Raw genomic sequence first — 18659 nt, forward strand, 5'->3', positions numbered from 1 at the left:
TATATAATATCACTCTCACAGAGAAAATATGAGTACTTTATTAAACCTATGAATGAACTTAAGCCTATTATCTTATTTTACTTTGTTTTTTGTTTTTAGAACAAAAAAAGATTTTTCTTGAGATAGGGTTTTGCTATGCAGTTCAGGCCGGCCCTGAATTCACTTTGTAGTCCTGGTCTCAAACTTGCAGCAATCCTCCTCCCTCAGCCTCCCAAGTGCTGGGATTACAGGTCTGCAGCACCACCTCACCCAGCTATAACAAAATTTAAAATGTATTAAAAAATACATTTCCTGGGCTGGAGGTATAACTTAGTGATACAAAATAGTTGTCTAGCTCAGAAGCATGTAACAATAAAAAATTTATTTAGTGAAATAAACTTAAAAAATAGTTGTCTAGTATGCACAAGGCTGTGGGTTCAATCCTCAGCACTGCATAAATATTTTCCCACATAAAAAATTTGTACACAAATAACTATAGTAGCTTCACCTATAACTGCTAAAAATGGAGGTAATCAAGAAGTTCTAGTAGATAAGTAAATAAACCATAGTAGAAAACTGTACTACCTTTCCGTCTTGCTTTAACTATCACTTCTATATGCTTCATTGCTGCTTTTAGGAGTTTCTTGGTTATAATAGATGGGATATCCACCTAGAAAAGTTAACATTAAAATAAAACTTTAGAAACTATCACTAAGTTGCCATGGCAGGATTACAGTATGTAAAATACTAGAACATATCTTAAAATTTATTTATTTTAGATTAGTAGGAATATGGGTTTTTCTTGAGATCTACCAAATATAGCTAATAATAAAGTACTCGAAAATGCTAAGAGTAAGTTTTAAGTATTCTATTTTTAGGGGGGAGGGGTTTTTTGACGCAGGGATTATACAGCTCAGGCTAGCCTTGAATTCACTTTCTAGCCCAGGCTGGCCTCGAACTCACAGCAATCCTCCTGCCTCAACTTCCCAAGTGCTGGGATTCCAGGCATGTGACACTATGCTTATGTAAACTGTAGGTATTTTAACTGTAAAAAATGAGGTATTTGAGGTGATGGATACTGTCAACTAGCTTGACATGAATATATAATTAGCATCCCATTAATATATAATTCTAAATTGTAAATTTACAATAAAAAATTTTAAAATGAAGTATTACTCAGAATCTTTCAAAAATATAACTTAAAAGCATTAAGTGTTTTTAGATCATATTAACTACAGCATTAAATAGTTCTCTATCACACTACTAAAAATTGTATCTTAATGTATATATCCTAAACTACAAAAATTTTCCCACAAAATAATATCTTTTGTCCTAGCTTCTTTACAGTCTTTGTTTTAAATACGTTTAAAGGAAAATCTACTTACTTATCTTCCCTATCAGAAATTGAAAATAAATCACCACTGTTTATTAGACTTCATCAGGTTTATCTTCCACCATAAACTTAACCTGTATTTTTCCCTTATCAAAGTCACAAGGAAAAACTCATAGTCAGAAAAAGAGAAAATCAGAGGGTAATGAATCTGCTAAGTGCAATGGCTCACAAAGCCATTAGCGAGCTGCTGGGGAAGCCCAAAGCAGTTTACTGCGTAAGATCAAACCTGTTCAGTAAGTGGGGTATTTTTGTACTATGATGCCTCATTTCAAAACAACATTACTCCTCACTTGTCCTTAGTCACCTGGTACTCAATGATTACAAATTATGGTGCCCTCAAGTTTATCAAATAAAAAAAGATGTTTTAGCTTTCAAAACTTTATAAAATCTTGTCTTCTGAAAATAGTCATGAAGATTTCATTTTTTAAGTTCCATTTTAAAGATTTCAAGTCAGACTCAAATAGTAAGGTAATGCATTTGTACCTAAATTCTGATATAAAAAATATAGACCTTAAATGATACTTTATTTTCAGTATGCCTAAACTTCCCAATTACTTTATCTGAGCAAGGGTATGAAAGACAGAATACAATAGTATTAAGATGACCATCTAATACCTCAATACTATGACATAATTACTTTATATAAAATTGATATAATGAATGACCTACTCATCCCCAAAGACAGATGCAGATAAAATGAGAAAAAGAATAAACAGTAACTCAGAAAGGAAGAAAATAATGATAAATCATGTTTTGGTTAAAAGATATGTCTCTAAAATAAAGAACGTTTGAAGCTCAATAACTCAAAGACAATTCAGCAAAACATGGCCACAGGATTTAAAAAGAGATTTCCCCGAAGAAGATATATGATGGACAAAGCATGTGAAAAAATGCTCAACATCAATGGCATCTGTCACAACAAGACACCACTAAGATGGTTAGAATTAAAGGAGAGGCACAGACACAGACAGAGAGAGACAGACAGACAGACAAATGAACTCATTCTACCAAGGATGTAGAAAAATTGGAACTCTCACACATGGCTGAAAGGGATATAAATGATGTACCCACATTGGAAAACAGAGTGGAAGTTCCTCAAAGTATTAAACAGACAGTTATCATTTGTCTTAGCAACTGTATTTCTACACATACACTGAAGATAAATGAAAACATGTATCAACCAAAAAAAAAAAAAATTAACTTTGTGCACAAATGCTGAGAGGTTAAAAACACACCAAAGGTGGAAATAATCCAATGTTCATCAATTTAAGAATGGGTAAACAAATTATGGCAGCATATTATTTGGTCATTAAATATGAAGTGCTCCCCACCTGTAATCCCAGCACTCAGGAGGCTGAGGCAGGAGGATCACTGTGAGTTTAACACTAGCCTGGGCTACACTAGAGAGTTGAAGCCCAGCTTGCACTACATAGTGAGACTGTGCCTCAAAAGAAAGAAGAAAGAAAGATAGAAAGAAAGAAAGAAAGGAAGAAAGAAAAGGGGAGGGGAGGGGGAGGGAGGGAGGGAAGGAAGGAAGGAAGGAAGGAAGGAAGGAAGGAAGGAGGGAAGGAAGGAGAGAGAGACAGAGACAGAGAACAAGGGGAGAAGAGAAGGAGGGAGGAAGGGAAGGAGGGAGGGAAGGAGGGAGAGACAGAAGGAGGGAGAGAGGAAGGAAGGAAGGCTGATGTATGTCACAACATGACAACACAGGTAAATCTAGGAAACATTACTGTAAATGAAAGAAACCAGTCACAAAAGGCCACATACTGTATGATTCTATTCATATGAAATGTCCAGAACAGACAAACCTACAGAGACAGAAAGTAGAACTGTGGATAGCTAGGGCTGAGCAAGTAGAATTATGGATGGCTTGGGCTGAGATAGGAGCACTGCAGTTTATGGTCAAAGATTATAAAGTCTCTCTGAGTAATAAAAATGGGCTAACAGTGGTGCTATCTGCATAGCTCTATGATGTTTATGGTAATGGCTGCATAGATCTGTGATGTGAATTTGCTTAAAACCACTAAAATGTATACTTTAAATGGGTTAACTGATACATAAATTACATCTTTTAAAAATAAATAAATTCTTAGGAGGTAAATGCCTCCCTTACACATCTTCATATTCCCATAAATAAATTCAGGGACCACTTAATGCATTTAATTAAATTGAATGATGCTTTAGGCTACAGTATGGCTCAATTGTATTTTATACTGAAGTTCAAATTTTAGTTGTTCTTTATCCAACTAAATAAAATTATTGTAAAGCTGTTATCAAATAATATGTAATAACATACCAAATGTTATCAACTAAATGTTATCATACTCCAAGTATGAGGTGCTATTATTTTAGAATACACTAGGTTATCTCAGAGCCTAACATTTTTCTATCAGCTAATGCCTATTAACTCATTTACTGTGAAGAACACAATTTATCTCAAATCATTATTTCAATGATCTACATAAACCGTCTTGATATTTCTTACTAAAGTATTTATTGCATTTAGTCCATCATGAAACAACTGGCTCATGAACTTTTTTTTAAAACATCAATTTTTTTCAAAAATCACACACCATGCAAAACAAAAATAAAATATGGCAAACATAAGTAAGTGCATGCAAAGAATCCAAATTCAGCAACAGCTCAACATTACTGTAACATAATAACTATTAACAGTTTTAAGGATATGTATGTCCTTCAAAATTAAAAAGCTTAACATATGAGCTTTATTTTCAGAGTGACACATACCACACATAATATTTTTTGGTCTCTTCCACTCAATACTTAAATATTTTGAAATATAAATAAGCATTACTCTACCGAATGACTTTTCATGGCTTTGTAGAAGGCTACAGTTACAGTTAGGATGCATTACATTTACCCAACCAATAATCCAATCAGATAGCATTCTCATGATACATTATACTGCAATATAAATATCTGCATTTTATACACATCTTTGAAGTATTTTGTTATTTACTTTATATTTTATTGTATCCTTAAAATATATTATAAAAACCGATTTAAATTTGGTTGTATAAGAATTTTAACTTTTTTTTGGATAATGGAGATTGAGTATCTCCTGGGGAACTCTGAGCTACTTCTCTCTTTTTCTTTATCAATCAATAAATTTATTGTGAGATAGGGTCTTGCTAAATCATTAAATTGCCCAGGCTGGGCTCAAATTTGTGACCTTCCTGCCTCAGCTTCTCATCTACTTCAGCACTTGGGAGGTTGAGGCAAGAGGATCACTGCGAGTTCAAGGCCAGGCTGGGCTACATAGTGAGCTCAAGGCCAGTCTGAACTACACAGTGACACCCTGGCTCACAATCTGAAACATCCAAAATGAAACCAAACACTTGGGATTACAGGTATGTACCATCACTCCCAGGAACATCTTTAAGTACACCAGCAAAGATTACCAAGTGTAGTGTAAGACACCAATTTGGATTTGCACTTGTTTTGCCTATTTCCTCTAGTTATCATTACTAGAGATTAACTTTTCTTTATATATTTTCCTACCTACAGGTAAAAGAATAACTTTTATTTGATGTACAATACATTTTCACTTGCTCATTGGCTATTTCATACTTTTCTTTTGTGAACTGGCTGAATACACTGTTCATTTCTCAAATGGATATAGAAACATTTAACAAGAATAATCTTTAACTCATTAATTAATTGTCAACATGATGAGTCCTACTAAATTGACAAACCAGGGGGCTGGAGATTTAGCTCAGCGGCAAAGCGCCTGCCTGGCAAGCACAAGGTCGTGAGTTCGGTTCCCGGTACCAGAGAAAAACCAAAAAAAAAAAAAAAAAAAAAAAGACAAAGCAGTACACAAGTGTATGTCTAGTGCCAACACACTACAATATAAAGGCAAAGATACAAACATATACAAAATACAGCTCAATTTTTTTTTTTTTCTGTCTTTTGGAGACAGGGTTTCACTATGTAGTTCAGGCTGGCCTTGAACCCACTTTGTAGCCCAGGCTGGCCTCAAACTTGCTGCGATCCTCTTGCCTCAGCCCTCCAAGTGCTGGGATTACACACAAGTGCCACCATGCCCGGCTATCTCAAATTTTTGAAAGTATATTACAACGGCCAGTTAGTCAATAAATCCATCTAAATAAAATATGACTTTTTTTTATAAGTTTTCACTTCTAATTTTGATAAATATAAAAAAGTACTAAAGAAAGCAAAACTGATTAATAGGTCAAAAGTGATTAATTTTTAACTTAAAAAGTGAAGAGAAAACAAATACAGTATATGGGGTATGGAAAATAATAAGACTTAAATCTTTCACAATAAGCTGGGCGTGGTGGCACACACCTGTAATCCCAGCACTCGGGAGGCTGAGGCAGGAGGATCGTTGAGAGTTCGAGGCCAGCCTGGGCTACAAAGTGAGCTCAAGGCCAGGCTGAACTGGATAGCGAGACCTTGTCTCAAAAAGAAAAAAAACAAAAAACCAACTTTCATAACAATAAAACCTGAAATCCCCAAACGTCTCATTATAAATATATACCTTGTGAATCCTTCGTATTAAAACAGATGCAAAAAATCGTAATGTTATTCTCAGTTCATCAACAAAGGACTCATCATCTGTTATGTCCCTTCAAATGAGGAGAAAAGCAAACAATCAGAAGTTTAGATAGTTTCACCTTCTTAAACTCAAGAAAAGCATTTTCTTTTTTTCCATTTACTTACGCTATTTTAATTTACAAATAATGTACTTCATTGCAGACTACAATTAATGCATAAAACAAACATCTAATTCTATAACCAAAACAATCACGATTAAGTATACTGCAGCATCCTACGTGTGCACAGTCTTTTTACAACTAAGTTCATTTTCTATCAATCATCAGTGAAATTTCAAAGAAACAAAACAATAATTTTGGAGAAACAATATAAAATTTTAAGTTAGTTCAAAACATTTAACATAATAACATAATTCTAAAAGTAAGTATGTGTACCAGTGTACATAGGTGTGGGTGCATGCATGCTCTATTTGAGAAAGAAAATAAAACATTTTTAAACCAAAATTTTTACAAACTTCATCTGAGGAGGTACTTCTCATTTTCCTGAAGAATTAGCCCATTTCCCTACTAAAGGCCAAGAAAAAAAAGATGCGTGTAGTAGCCACACCCTGAACTTGCAGGCAGGGCTAACCATTAAGTCTCTTGTCAAAATAAAGATGATTCTATCAACCATGCTTCCCACTATTAGATCTCAAGAAAGCAAACTGCATTAATAACCAGATCAAAGAGAAAATATTTAATTTAACTCTCAGAAACATAGCCCAATTTTGTATCTGAACAGTCGTCATTCAGTAGTAAGGTAAAATAAGGATACCTTTGGAAAAGGATTCACTTAACAAAAGGATTCATCATCAACTTGGTTTAAACGACAAATGTAAGACTTACTCACTTATTTTGGGACAAATACTAATTTTTCCAGACACTATATTAAAATTACCTCTCTATTTTCATGAGACAGTGTCTAGTCCAGTGTCTATTCAAGGGCTTGAACTCACTCTGTAGCTCAGGCTGGCCTCAAACTCATGGTGGTCCTCCTGCCTCACCCTCTAAGTGCTGGCATTACAGGCACACAGCATTAAACCCAGCTGAAATTCTCTTTCAATTTAATGAAACATCCAAATATACATGCTCCCCTCTAAAGGACAATTATTTCAAATGTGAAAACTGTCTGAAATTATTAAACCAATACATTTACGCATGATAAATTCAAGTCACCAGGTATGATGGTTACATACCTTTAATCCCAGCATTCTGGGAATCTGAAGCAGGAGGTATAAACTCAGCCTGAGTAAGTTAGTGACTTAGCAAGACCCTCTCTAAAAAAAAAAAAAAAAAATCCCAGGGGATGTAGTTCAGTGCAAAGACCCTGGATTCAATCTTAGTACTGCAGAGAAAAAAATTTAAATTACTCTTCTTTCAAAAGCCGAACTGTCTTTTCTTTACTATCCATAAGTTAATGGTGAACTGCCTACATCATGATTTTCAACTGGAGCAATTATGCCTTCTAGGTAATACTTAGCAACCTCTCAAGATATTTTTTGGTGGTCAGACGGGTGGGGAGAAAGTAAGAAGGTATACTTTTAGCACAAAATGAGAGGAGGCCAGGAGTGCTGCCTAATTTAATGTCCTGTAATGCACAACACAACCTACCACAACAAACACTTGGCCTAAAAGTGAGACTTGGCCTGACTCACTCTGAAAACACAGCATTAACACACTTATGGTATTAACTGTATTAAAGAAAAAGATCTCAGAGTAAGAACATACCTGTACCATGGATAAACAAAGTTTTCCAACACTAGTTCAAGGACCTGAATAAAAGTAAATTTTAAAGAAAAGTAAAATTAATTCTGGAAAAACAAATGTACTATTTAGTAATGTACGGTATTACTAAAAACAATTTTATTATACCAAACATTGACAGTAATATTATACCTTTTTCATGAGCAAATGCATATTCCAACTTTACAGTTTTGAGAACCAAAGAGCACATATGAGAAAATACCTATAAAAAACATAAAACTCCATAAAAGGGAACAATTTCTATTAGAATGACACATACCTATTTCTAAATATTCCCAAAAAGCAAATAAAAACTTAAATAAATTGTTTCTGATTCTCAAGCTTTAGTGAAGCAAAAAAGTTCTACAGAAAAAAGAAAATAATAGGTTTTTTTCTGCATTCTTCACTTGCTCTATAAGTCGGTATCCTCAGGGAAAAAAAAAAAAAAAAAACGAAGAAATAAACTTCCATAAGGAGTAAAACTTAGGTATCACCGGTCAGCTCTGAAGCAAGAACAGCAACTGGAAGAGATTCTACAGTACCAAGAATATTCTATTTCTTGGTCAGCATGCCAACTACATAGTTATGTTCACTCTATGAAAATTTTTGCCACACACTTAAAATCAGTATGTAAGTTACACATGAAAAAGTAACAACAAATCAAAACAAATCCCACGTGTTAAATCTTCCATTTCTTGGTATGGATATAGGAGTATGTTACAATTTTAGTAAGCAATTGCCCGATAACTTAAAAAAGCAATAGGGCTGGACATGGTGGAACATATCTGTAATTCCAGCACTCTAGAGGTTGAGGCAGGATGATCACAAGTTAGTGGCCAGCCTGAGCTGCACATGAGTTCAAGACCAGCCTGAACTATATAATGAGGCTCTCTCAAAAACAAAAAACAAAGGGCTAAAGATACAGCTCAGTGGCACAGGGCCTGCCTGGCAAGCACAAGGAACTAAGTTTAATTCCTGGTACTGGAAAAATAAATAAATAAATAAATAAATAAATAAATAAATGGAATGAAACCATGTATTTTACCAATATGCTTGCCAAACTATATGCCTTATCCAGCAGCAGTAACAAGTTTCTGAATTTTCTAATTTAAATATTAAGAGGCAATAATTAAAGAGGCAGTAATTTGGATTTTTAATAAAAAAAGCTAAGCATTAACTTCATTTCTGGGGAAAAGAAGATACATACAGACAGAAATAATAAGGATAAAGAAACTAAAAAGTCATCAACAGTCGGTCTTCCTTTATACCCTGCGTATGATCAATCACCAAGTCACAGCAGTTTTACATGCTAAGCTGCTCTCTCCTATAGCACCTCTGCTTATGTCCTCATCTCACCACTTACACTGCAGCAACACCCTCTAAATTAACCTCCCTACTTCCAAATATGCTCTCCTCCAACCTCCAAAGAGGTGACAAAGTCATTTAGAAATATTTATTTGACCACACCCACTCCCTTGCATGAAACTCTTACTATACCAAACCACAATACATGCAAGAAGGCAAAGCTGCACTGACTTTGAAGAGGAGAGCTCCATGTGCCAGGAGCTGTGACCATTTACTTTCTTCTCACCTCTGACTATAAGATATGAGTCACACCTGGAGCCTTAGTAACAGAAAATCAATGGCTTGCAGGACTGATATCAAAACTCCATTAGCATAGCTACATAAAATCTTCCAATGTCTAAAAAGCCATATAAAGCACTGATTAAGAACTAAACCAGAGGCCAGTCACAGTGGTACATGCCTGTAATGTCAGCTACTATGGAGCCTAAGGATGAAGGATTCAAAGTTCAAAAAAAGCCTAGGCAACTTAGACCCTGTCTCAAAATTTTAAGGAGTGGGGATATAGCTCAGTGGTAGACTGTTTGCCTAGCATGCATGAGGCCCCGGGTTCAAAACTGAACACTCAGGAAAAAAAGAAAAAGAAGAGAGAAAGCTGACCTGAGTTTTTGCCTGAGTTCTACTATCAATCACATATGAAACTTAAAAAATTATTATAACTCTCTAAATTCCTGTTTATCTTTGGTAATGTCACCAATAATAATAGCACCCACTTCATAGATAGGATGCAGATTACATGAAATAACGCATGTGTTCAGCACAATGTCAAATATACAATAAGTATATTAACAAACAATTACTATGAAAACATTATTTCTTCCTTGTCCACATCCTCACTCACATTTTTACCTTCTAGCTTACTAAATATGGTTTCTTTCCTCTCAAGAGCTCTTCTGTCCTAAAATACCCTTTCCCACTCTCAGACTAGCAAATTTAGTCATCCGTCTGACATCACACACACACACACACACACACACACACACACACACACAAATACACATATAACATCTCAATTTGGACCAGCACATTTCAATTTTTTTGCTAATGGCCACATGTCCAGGCCACGTGTCTACCATATTAGGCAGCATTATCTTAAATCAGTAAAGCTTGGACTTTGGAAAATTAATGAAAGGGAAAAATACCCAGCATTACAAGTAGCTTTCCTTTGGTCAAATAAGGATAAAGGACAACTAGGCAGGATTCAGGTGCCAAATACCATTCTTCAACTACTTAGCATTCAGTTTAATTCAACACGTATCAGCTACCAATGATATGTGTGACCCTGAACTTGGTGCTAGGAATAAATGAGACCCCCATTCCCTAGCTCTGAAAAATCTGCCTGATTCCTCAGTTCATTGAAAAGACAAGCCTCTAGAACAACTAACTAAAACATGAATGTTACCAGGAAATAAACATACAAAATATGACAACAGCAAAGGTTAGAGAACAAATGATTATTCCTATTATTAGGCAGAAATAGTGAAAATTACCCCATTCCTTGTTCTACCTTTAGTTAGCAATAAAACTGGGTTCATAATTCAGTAAGATACACATTTCTTCCCTGTAGTTCAATGCCTCTTTGGGAATTAAAAAAGTGGTTATTTCTCCTTGCCTCCCTTAGAGATGTCTCTACAGTGTTCATAGGAGGTAACCACTACCCAGGTAAAAATGCTTGTTTGAACCTGGGATCCAAGTTTCGTTGGGAGCCACTGGAGCTGGTTGCTGGTCAAGCAGTCAAGCTATCTCAGTGTTGAAAAAGGCATCCTGCCGGACAGTTACAGTCGTTAGTCGCTAGGCAACATTACCCCCCATAATACTAACTTTGCAAGTGTATAAAATAAACACCCCTACTGTGTAAGTCAGTCCTCCTGCTCGTCAGGCAAGAGGTAACTCCACCTGACACCAGCTCTTGTCTCTTGTCTTTATTTTTCTCACACCCACCGCCGTTTCTGTCCAGGGTACAAGGAGAGACCAACGATGTTCCCTACAAAGTTTAATCAGGAATAGCTTACTATTCAAGCTACTTATCTTGTTTTTTTGAGACAGGGTCTCTTTTCTTTTTTCTTTTCTTTTTTTTTTTTGCAGGGGGAGGTACCGAGAATGGAACTCATGCCTTGCGATTGCCAGGCAGGTGCTGTGCCACTGAGCTACATCCCCAGCCCAAGCTACTTACTTTGTAAAACTCAACTACCTAGTTCAGAACTTATTAGGTGGCACTTAGTAGGCAGGATTCAGGTGCCAAATACCAAAACTATCTAGAAAAATTTTCATAGGTATTTAACATTTTCTGTATGTGTACACAGTCAGGCACCAAAGGACATGTCCATCACGACACACCACGTATACAGCAGTGGGCCCATAAGATTATAAAGGACTGGAAACTTCCTATCCCCTTTGAGGGCACAGCTGCTGTAATAAAATGCAATGTTCACATATGTGTTGTGATGCTGGTATAAACAAACCTACTACTCTGCCAGTCATAAAAAAGTGCAGCACATACAATTATGCACGCTATATAATACTTGATATTACAAGTGACTATGTCATTATTGGTTTATATACCTACTATACTTTTTATTGTTATTTTAGATAAATACTGAAATATTCTACTTACCCAAAAAAAAAACCACTTTACTACAAAACAGTCTGCCCTGTTAGGATGACTGTGGCCTCATAGAGCTCATGTTTCCCACATCTCTCAATCACATCAAGAGCCCATTTCTACCGACTGAACTATGCCATCTAGGTTTGTCCAAGTAATTCTGTGATGTTCTCACAACAATGAAATTTCCTACCAATGCATTTTTCAGAACATAGTCCCATAATTAAACAACACAGCACTGTATCTGGGAATACTAATTAAATTAATCACCTCTGAGAGAGATGCATCAACCTTGGAAGAAATTTTCAGGTCTAACCATGGCTGGTAGTTTTCAAGAAGTAAGGATGGCCTTTAAAAAACACACACATACACTCAATTAAGTACGTTGTAATACAAAATGTAATTAGAAAGATCAACAAATAAGAAATGCTTAACTTACCTATGTCGTTTACATTTCACTTTACCACAAACAGCACAGCTATGACCTTGAGGAAATAATTCTTGAAGTCCCAATTGCTAAAAAAGGTTAGAGAGAGAGAGATCTGTCATAACTTTACACATTATCTTCGCTAGAGAGAATCAACTTTTCATTTTTTCACTTCAATAGAAATTCAGAGGACATTTTTTTGGCATGCTCTAAACAGTAAAACCATTCTTTGTAATAAATATTTGTTAAACTACAATGCCAAAGGAGGGAAAAAACACTTGATGAAATGCTTTACACTATCTATGCTAAATTTCCAAGTTCAAAAGTGAAAGCCACATGTTATGAGCACTTATAAATTGAATGAGATACTACACTACAAACACAGTAAGAGAAATGATTTTCTACTTCTCCAAAACTTTAAATAAGATGAGAGAAAAGATGTATGATAAACAGCAGGATTCCTCACCAAATATGGGGCACATTTTCAGCTGTCTTTCTTGTGAACAGAAATACTAACAAGCCTGAGACAAGGGACTGTATCAACTTAGCCGCGTTAGACTTCAAGACATCCCACTTGGTGGTAGGAACAGAGCTGAGTACTAGAACACTAGCCTATGATGACTGAGCTTAGCCCCCCAAAAAAAGAAAAGAAAAAGAGATCATGCTAAATCCCAATTTACAGAGCAAAACCTTGCTTTACATAGACAATTCCATATACTACTACTTTATTAAATTTCAGAAATACGAATTATTTTTGGTTACATACATTGCCTAATTATTTGTTTCTATTGTACAAAGAGACAGGAAATTAACAGTGTAGCTGAGGGATAGAGTGCTTGCCTTACACGTACAAGGCCCTAGGTTCAATCCCTAGCACCACAAAAAAGATAAGAAGAAATTAAAAGGATTAAATTATTTAATACAGAATTCCTTTTCTGTGTGCGTGCCTCAGAATCACCTGGAAAGCGCTTAACTATTAATTACAAGACTTTAGATACAGGGTCTCCTCTCTGAGCCTCTGAGTTGCAGGACTAGGCTTAAAAATTGGGATCCTCCCTGCCTCAACCTCCCAGAGTGCTGAGATTACAGGTATGTGACACCATGCCTGCCAAAAAGCTGTTTTTAAAAATTCAACAGGAGATTCTACTGTACAACCAGCCTTCATAATCTCTGTTTTAACTTATTATCCAAGAGTGACTATATTAGTCAGAGGACCCTCTGTAATTTGTCAGGGGCTTGATAGATTCCCAAGCCCCTGACAAATCTGTGTTTTTTCAATAGCTCCTTCTATAACTGTAGTCCTGAAAAAGAGCAGGAAGCCAGATGTGATGGTATACATAGTCACACAAATAGATTTCATTTTGAAAATTTTCTGAGGGACTTTGTGTCTTCTATTGGTAAATAGCAAAAAGATTTTTAGAAATCATTGCTTTTAATATGCTTTCAATAATAAACATTAAAAAGCATAGCATCATACATACTAACTTAAAAGTAAAAACAATTTTACCTTGGGTTTGTATTTTATTGTGAAGAATATATTTGGTAGGAGAGAATCAGGTCCTAATGAGCAGTAGAATGTAACAACTCCAGCAACAAATGACCAGAATATCATCAAAATATGAAGATACCTTAGAAATAAATGAGAATAATAATCAAACCAAAGAAAATCCTAAGTTATCCCTTGTTTAATTTAGTAAGTATTCATTAAGCACCTACCAATCAGATGCAATTTTTCAATCATGATTAATTTCCTATAATGTTTTTATTAAATATAAAAATCATGAACTATGTCATCAAATACATAATTTCATTTGAAATATAAATTCTCAACATTTCCTAATTCACTACCTATGTTGTCATGTTTTAACTAGTCAAATACTACATTCTTCCAGAATACCTTTAATGATACACATTATGCTCACACTCCACCAAAATTCTGATTATCTATCATCCAAAATAAGCATCTGCTTTGTTCTAGACAATGCAAGGCTCAGAAGACATCAAAAAAAAAACAAAAAAAACAGAACTGCCATTGTCTCTGTTTGCATATGAAACACTATCTAGTACCAGTAACAGATAAACGAGCACAATGCAATGCAATCAGGTGTTTGATGACAGAAAAAGCATATATCTGTGATATACCAACCCAAATTGCAGTACTGCTCAACCCAAATTTGGACACCATTTTTCAGAGATAGCAACATATCCGGAAATTTAAAAAGTGAGTAGGATAATCCAACAAAGGAAGGTAGGGCAGGAAGGCCAGGTGGGAAGAAGCTGGGGAATTCAAATTTGAAGAAACTGTCTGGGCTAAAGTCTGAGCCTAGTTCCAAGGACAAACGCTCCCCAAGAGAAATCTAAAGAATCCAAGCAGGACGGGACCATATTGCATCATACAGCAGATCACATCAAAGTGTCTCAATTCAGGCATTCCTTGTTGCACAGGTTTGAGGTTCATGAATTTCAGTTGCCGTTTTATAAAACCATTTCCCCCACAATATGAATCAAACTCCAACAACCACACTATGCTTATTAACTGTGAGATGTTTCATGACCCTGAAAAAAAACACAAAAGTTAATCCAGCCAGGTGTGCAGGCGCATGCCTGTAATCCCAGTACTCGGGGGTGGGAGGCTGAGGCAGGAGGATTACTGTGAGTTTGAGACCAGCCGGGGCTACAAAGTGAGCTCAAGGCCAGTGTGAACTGCACAGCAAGACCCTGTCTCAAAAAGACAAAAAAAAAAGTCAATCTAAACTTAAAAGTATGGCAATTCACGCAGACCAGTGATAGTGAAACTTTTAGAGACCGAGTGCTCAAACTGCAACCCAAGTCCCACTTAATTATCACAAAGTGCCAACACTGCAATTAAACCTGAATGCTGAGGTTTTAGTTTGGAAAAAACAACTCTACATTAACATCTTCTGTCTTAAAAGAAAAACACAACAATATGTGTGCCTTAGGTTCACCACTACCGCCCTACACATAAAACTGATGCGCACAGTGGGCCATGGTAGTGCAGGACTATAATCCTAGGTCTCAGGAAGCTGAGGCAGATGGACCAAGACCTCAAAGTCAGTCTAACTTACGTGGTGAGACCTTGTCCTAGAAAAAGGTTCTCATTTCACATCCTAAGTTCAAATTACTCTTGAGGTATTACTTTACAAAGAAATAGAATAGAGTGAACTACCTGAACTAGAGTCCAGGGTTTGAACTCTTATTGTAGGAGTAAAAATGTGAAGCTGTAATATTGATAGCTATATGCTCTGCCTTTTAAAACAAAGGAGAAAGGAGAAAAGGCTGTATTGGTGGTATTCCAAACCCCGGTTCTATGCTTTTCTGAGACCCAACTACAGTCCCGTTATCTCCACACTTATAAAACCTTCTGGCTGAGCAGGGTGGCACACGCCTGTAATCCCAGCACTCGGGAGGCTGAGGCAAGAGGATCACCCTGAGTTTGAGGCCAGTCTGGACTGCATAGTATGTTCAAAGCCAGAGTGAAATACAGGCAAGACCCTGTCTCAAAAAACAAAACAACAAAAAAACTTTCCAATTCCCCTTTTCGACAAATCTCGTGTGAGTTTCTGTCATCTACTATCAAGAGCCCTGAATAATACCAAAGAAATGGTTTTAAGAAGACTTTAAAAAGAAAAATGACATTAGATTCAGATCCTTTGCTATAATACGGAGAGTGGAAACATGCAGGCTAATTTTAAAGCTGTTGCAGTTATCTAGGAGAATTAAGGAAGATGTGCACTAGGGAAGCAGCTGAGATAAAATGCTGATTTTCTTGAGAGATGTCTGGGAAAGAAATTAAGAGGCCCAAGAGCCAGGCGTGGCGGCACAGGCCTGTAATCCTTCCAAGCCAGTGGGATACGTAGTGAGTTCAAGGCCTTCCTGAACTACACAGTAAAGACTTGTCTCAAAAAAAAGCACTAACTAGTTGAGTGGATGCAGGCAGAAAGGAGAAGTTAAAATAAATCTAAGTTTGAGGTATCTATTTAAGACATGCCACAGGAAAACGTTCCAGAAGCAACTAAATGTTGGACAGTCTGAATCTTCTGCAGGGAATACAAACTGAAGATAAAGGATTGAGAATGATCTGCATAAAGATCACTGAAGTCACTGGAATAAAAGAAATTACCAAGCAAAGCAGAGTTTTAAAAAAGAGAAGAAAGCGTACGACATTTAAGAATAATTAGAGATAGGCTGGGGATTTAGCTCAGCAGCAGAGCGCCTGCCTGGCAAGCGCAGGGTCGTGAGTTCGATTCCCGGTACTGGAGAAAAACCAAAAAAAAAAAAAAAGAACTAATCAGAGGAAAATGATAAAAGAATCTAGCAATTAGAAGAGTTAGAAAGCAAACTAAGGTTCAAATCATGAAAAGTCAAAATTTTAGAAACTCTACAGAAATGACTGATATGATCAAATACCTGTAAAATAAAGTGAGCAACACTGAAACAAAATCGATGAACTTTGCCAACAAGGGGCCAGATGAATAAGGCAAGTTCTGGTAGAACAGCAAAAGATGCAACAGACTGAAAAATGAGATACAAAAGAAAAAAGTAATCCGTAAATGTGGAATTCTTTTTATTTTTGAGACAGGGTTTCACTACATATTCCAGACTGGCTTTGAACTTACTATGTGGCCAAGGCTGGCCTCAAACTGGTGTCAATCTTCCTGTCTCAGCTTCTTGAGAGGTGGGATTACAGGACTGTGCCATCATGCCTAACAGATAATTCTCTTAAAAGTTTACAAAAAAATTAAGGTAGAAATCCTGATCATATGTGCGTGTGTGTCGGAGTGCACACATATACGTGTGTGTATATATACATATATATATTATCCATATTCCCTAGCGAGACAGGGATTTCACTAGGTAGTTCAAGTTGCCCTTGAACTCACTATGTATCCAAGGCTGTCCTCAAACTCAAGAGCCTCCTGCCTCAGCCTCATGAGTGTTGGGATTACAGGTGGACCGGATACCATAATGCCCAGCTTTCATATTTAACTACTTGTAAGAGAAAAGAAGAAAAATGAAAAATATAAACAAATAGAAGGAAACAGAAGTGATAACTGAATAATGTGCTAAAGAAGACAGGAAGAGTTGAGATTCAGAATCTAAATGGAATAGTTATAAAAGGGAAAAATGTCTCTTCCTTGACATCACACTAGAACAGATGAATCAGAACGACGTTTACACTGACAGATTTAGGAACAACTCTTTTATGAGAACAGAAGATGTGGGAAAGGGCAGAGACAGCCCAATCACAGGTTCTAGAAGAGTAGGAAGGTTCTCAAACAGCTGCTGGCAAGAAGGGCGTTAACCTTGGTAGCTGCTGGGTTTTACTGAGACTGAAGAATGAGTTCTCAGTGGCGGGACTTTCTCCAACAGTGTTCAGCCTTCCTGAACAGTGTCACTGATGCAATGCTGGATTTTCTCACATAAGTGGCTGGAAGGGAGTTAAGGATACCACAGAATGAATAAAGCAGTCAACCACGAAATGTAAAGCTAAAGTGATCCCAAATTTTGTAGGAGAGCAAGCAACGGCCACAAGGAACACATAGGAAGAATGCAGAGAAGTCAAGAGGAAACAGATGTCAGGAAACTACTTAGCAGAAAGCCCGAATCTCAAAAAATATTTTGAGCTCAGAGCGAAGGCCCTGGGTTCAGTTACCAGTACCGTAAGTACATAAACAAATAAATAAGCACCCGGTAGAGCTGCAGGTACAGCGTGACTGAGAGAAGTGGGCACAAAGAAGTGAGAGGACGGCGAGCCATGGGCACATGCCTATAACCTCAGCAGGGGTCTGCAAGTCTACAAGTCTGGGCAACTTGGTGACTCAGTGAGACCTACTCCCAAAATAAAAAATAAAAAGGGCTGGGAATGCCGCTCAGTGCAAAGGCCCCAGGCCCACCGCCCAGTATTGGGGGTGGTCTACAGGTCAGGAGCCAATCTTCCCTAAAGTACACCTGACCTAGAAATTACTAGCAGCGAGAAAAACAGACGGATGGAATACGGTTCGAAAGAATAAGGGACTTCCTCCTTAGTATCAGAATCCCATCACCAATAACCGAGTGGACAAAGTACGTGCAGCAACCACTTCCAGCCAATGGCTGACAGGAGGTGCAGCACTGCAATCTGTGAGAAGACCGACTCCTCCCCACATCTTACTGGACAGAGAAAAAGCTGCGGGGACCTGAGCGTTCAAAATTGGGGAAGGCAGCTCTGAACAGTAAGAGAAGACAAGAAATGAAAACGTGTTTATATCTTATCAGCAAGGACTAAGTAAGAACAACAGTTGAGGCAAAAGCCAAGTTACTCAGTCACGCACACTGCCTGGTCACCAGGCTCTCCGAACAATTCTAAACTTAAGAAACTTGTACACCTATTATTAAAAATACTCTCAGCACTTAAAATACAAACATTGCCACCCACCCTAAAAACTGCTACAGCTGCAGCATGCCTCTTAGGACTTTATGGCGCTTGTGTCCGAGTGGAGGGCCAATTTGCCCAGCTTTGGGTCTACCTTGGGACTGCTGGAACACACTGCTAGCCGTGTGTGGGTGGATCAC

At 37.0% G+C, this 18659-nt stretch overlaps 1 protein-coding gene across 2 annotated transcripts in view; it reads right to left on the bottom strand.

Moving 5' to 3' along the window:
• Snx14 (sorting nexin 14) overlaps positions 1–18659 on the bottom strand; it is an 80860-nt gene that overhangs the window by 59919 nt on the left and 2282 nt on the right. For both annotated transcript variants that reach the window (XM_005377702.2, XM_005377703.2), the window contains exons 2-7: positions 13594–13714; positions 12099–12175; positions 11930–12008; positions 7681–7724; positions 5898–5985; positions 565–649 (exon numbers count right to left, since the gene is read on the bottom strand). In XM_005377702.2, coding sequence (XP_005377759.1) covers positions 565–649; positions 5898–5985; positions 7681–7724; positions 11930–12008; positions 12099–12175; positions 13594–13714 — 494 coding nt within the window. The remainder of the gene's footprint in view (positions 1–564; positions 650–5897; positions 5986–7680; positions 7725–11929; positions 12009–12098; positions 12176–13593; positions 13715–18659) is intronic.

Source organism: Chinchilla lanigera, unplaced genomic scaffold, assembly GCF_000276665.1.
Source record: "Chinchilla lanigera isolate Chin_1 unplaced genomic scaffold, ChiLan1.0 scaffold00010, whole genome shotgun sequence".
NCBI lineage: Eukaryota > Metazoa > Chordata > Mammalia > Rodentia > Chinchillidae > Chinchilla > Chinchilla lanigera.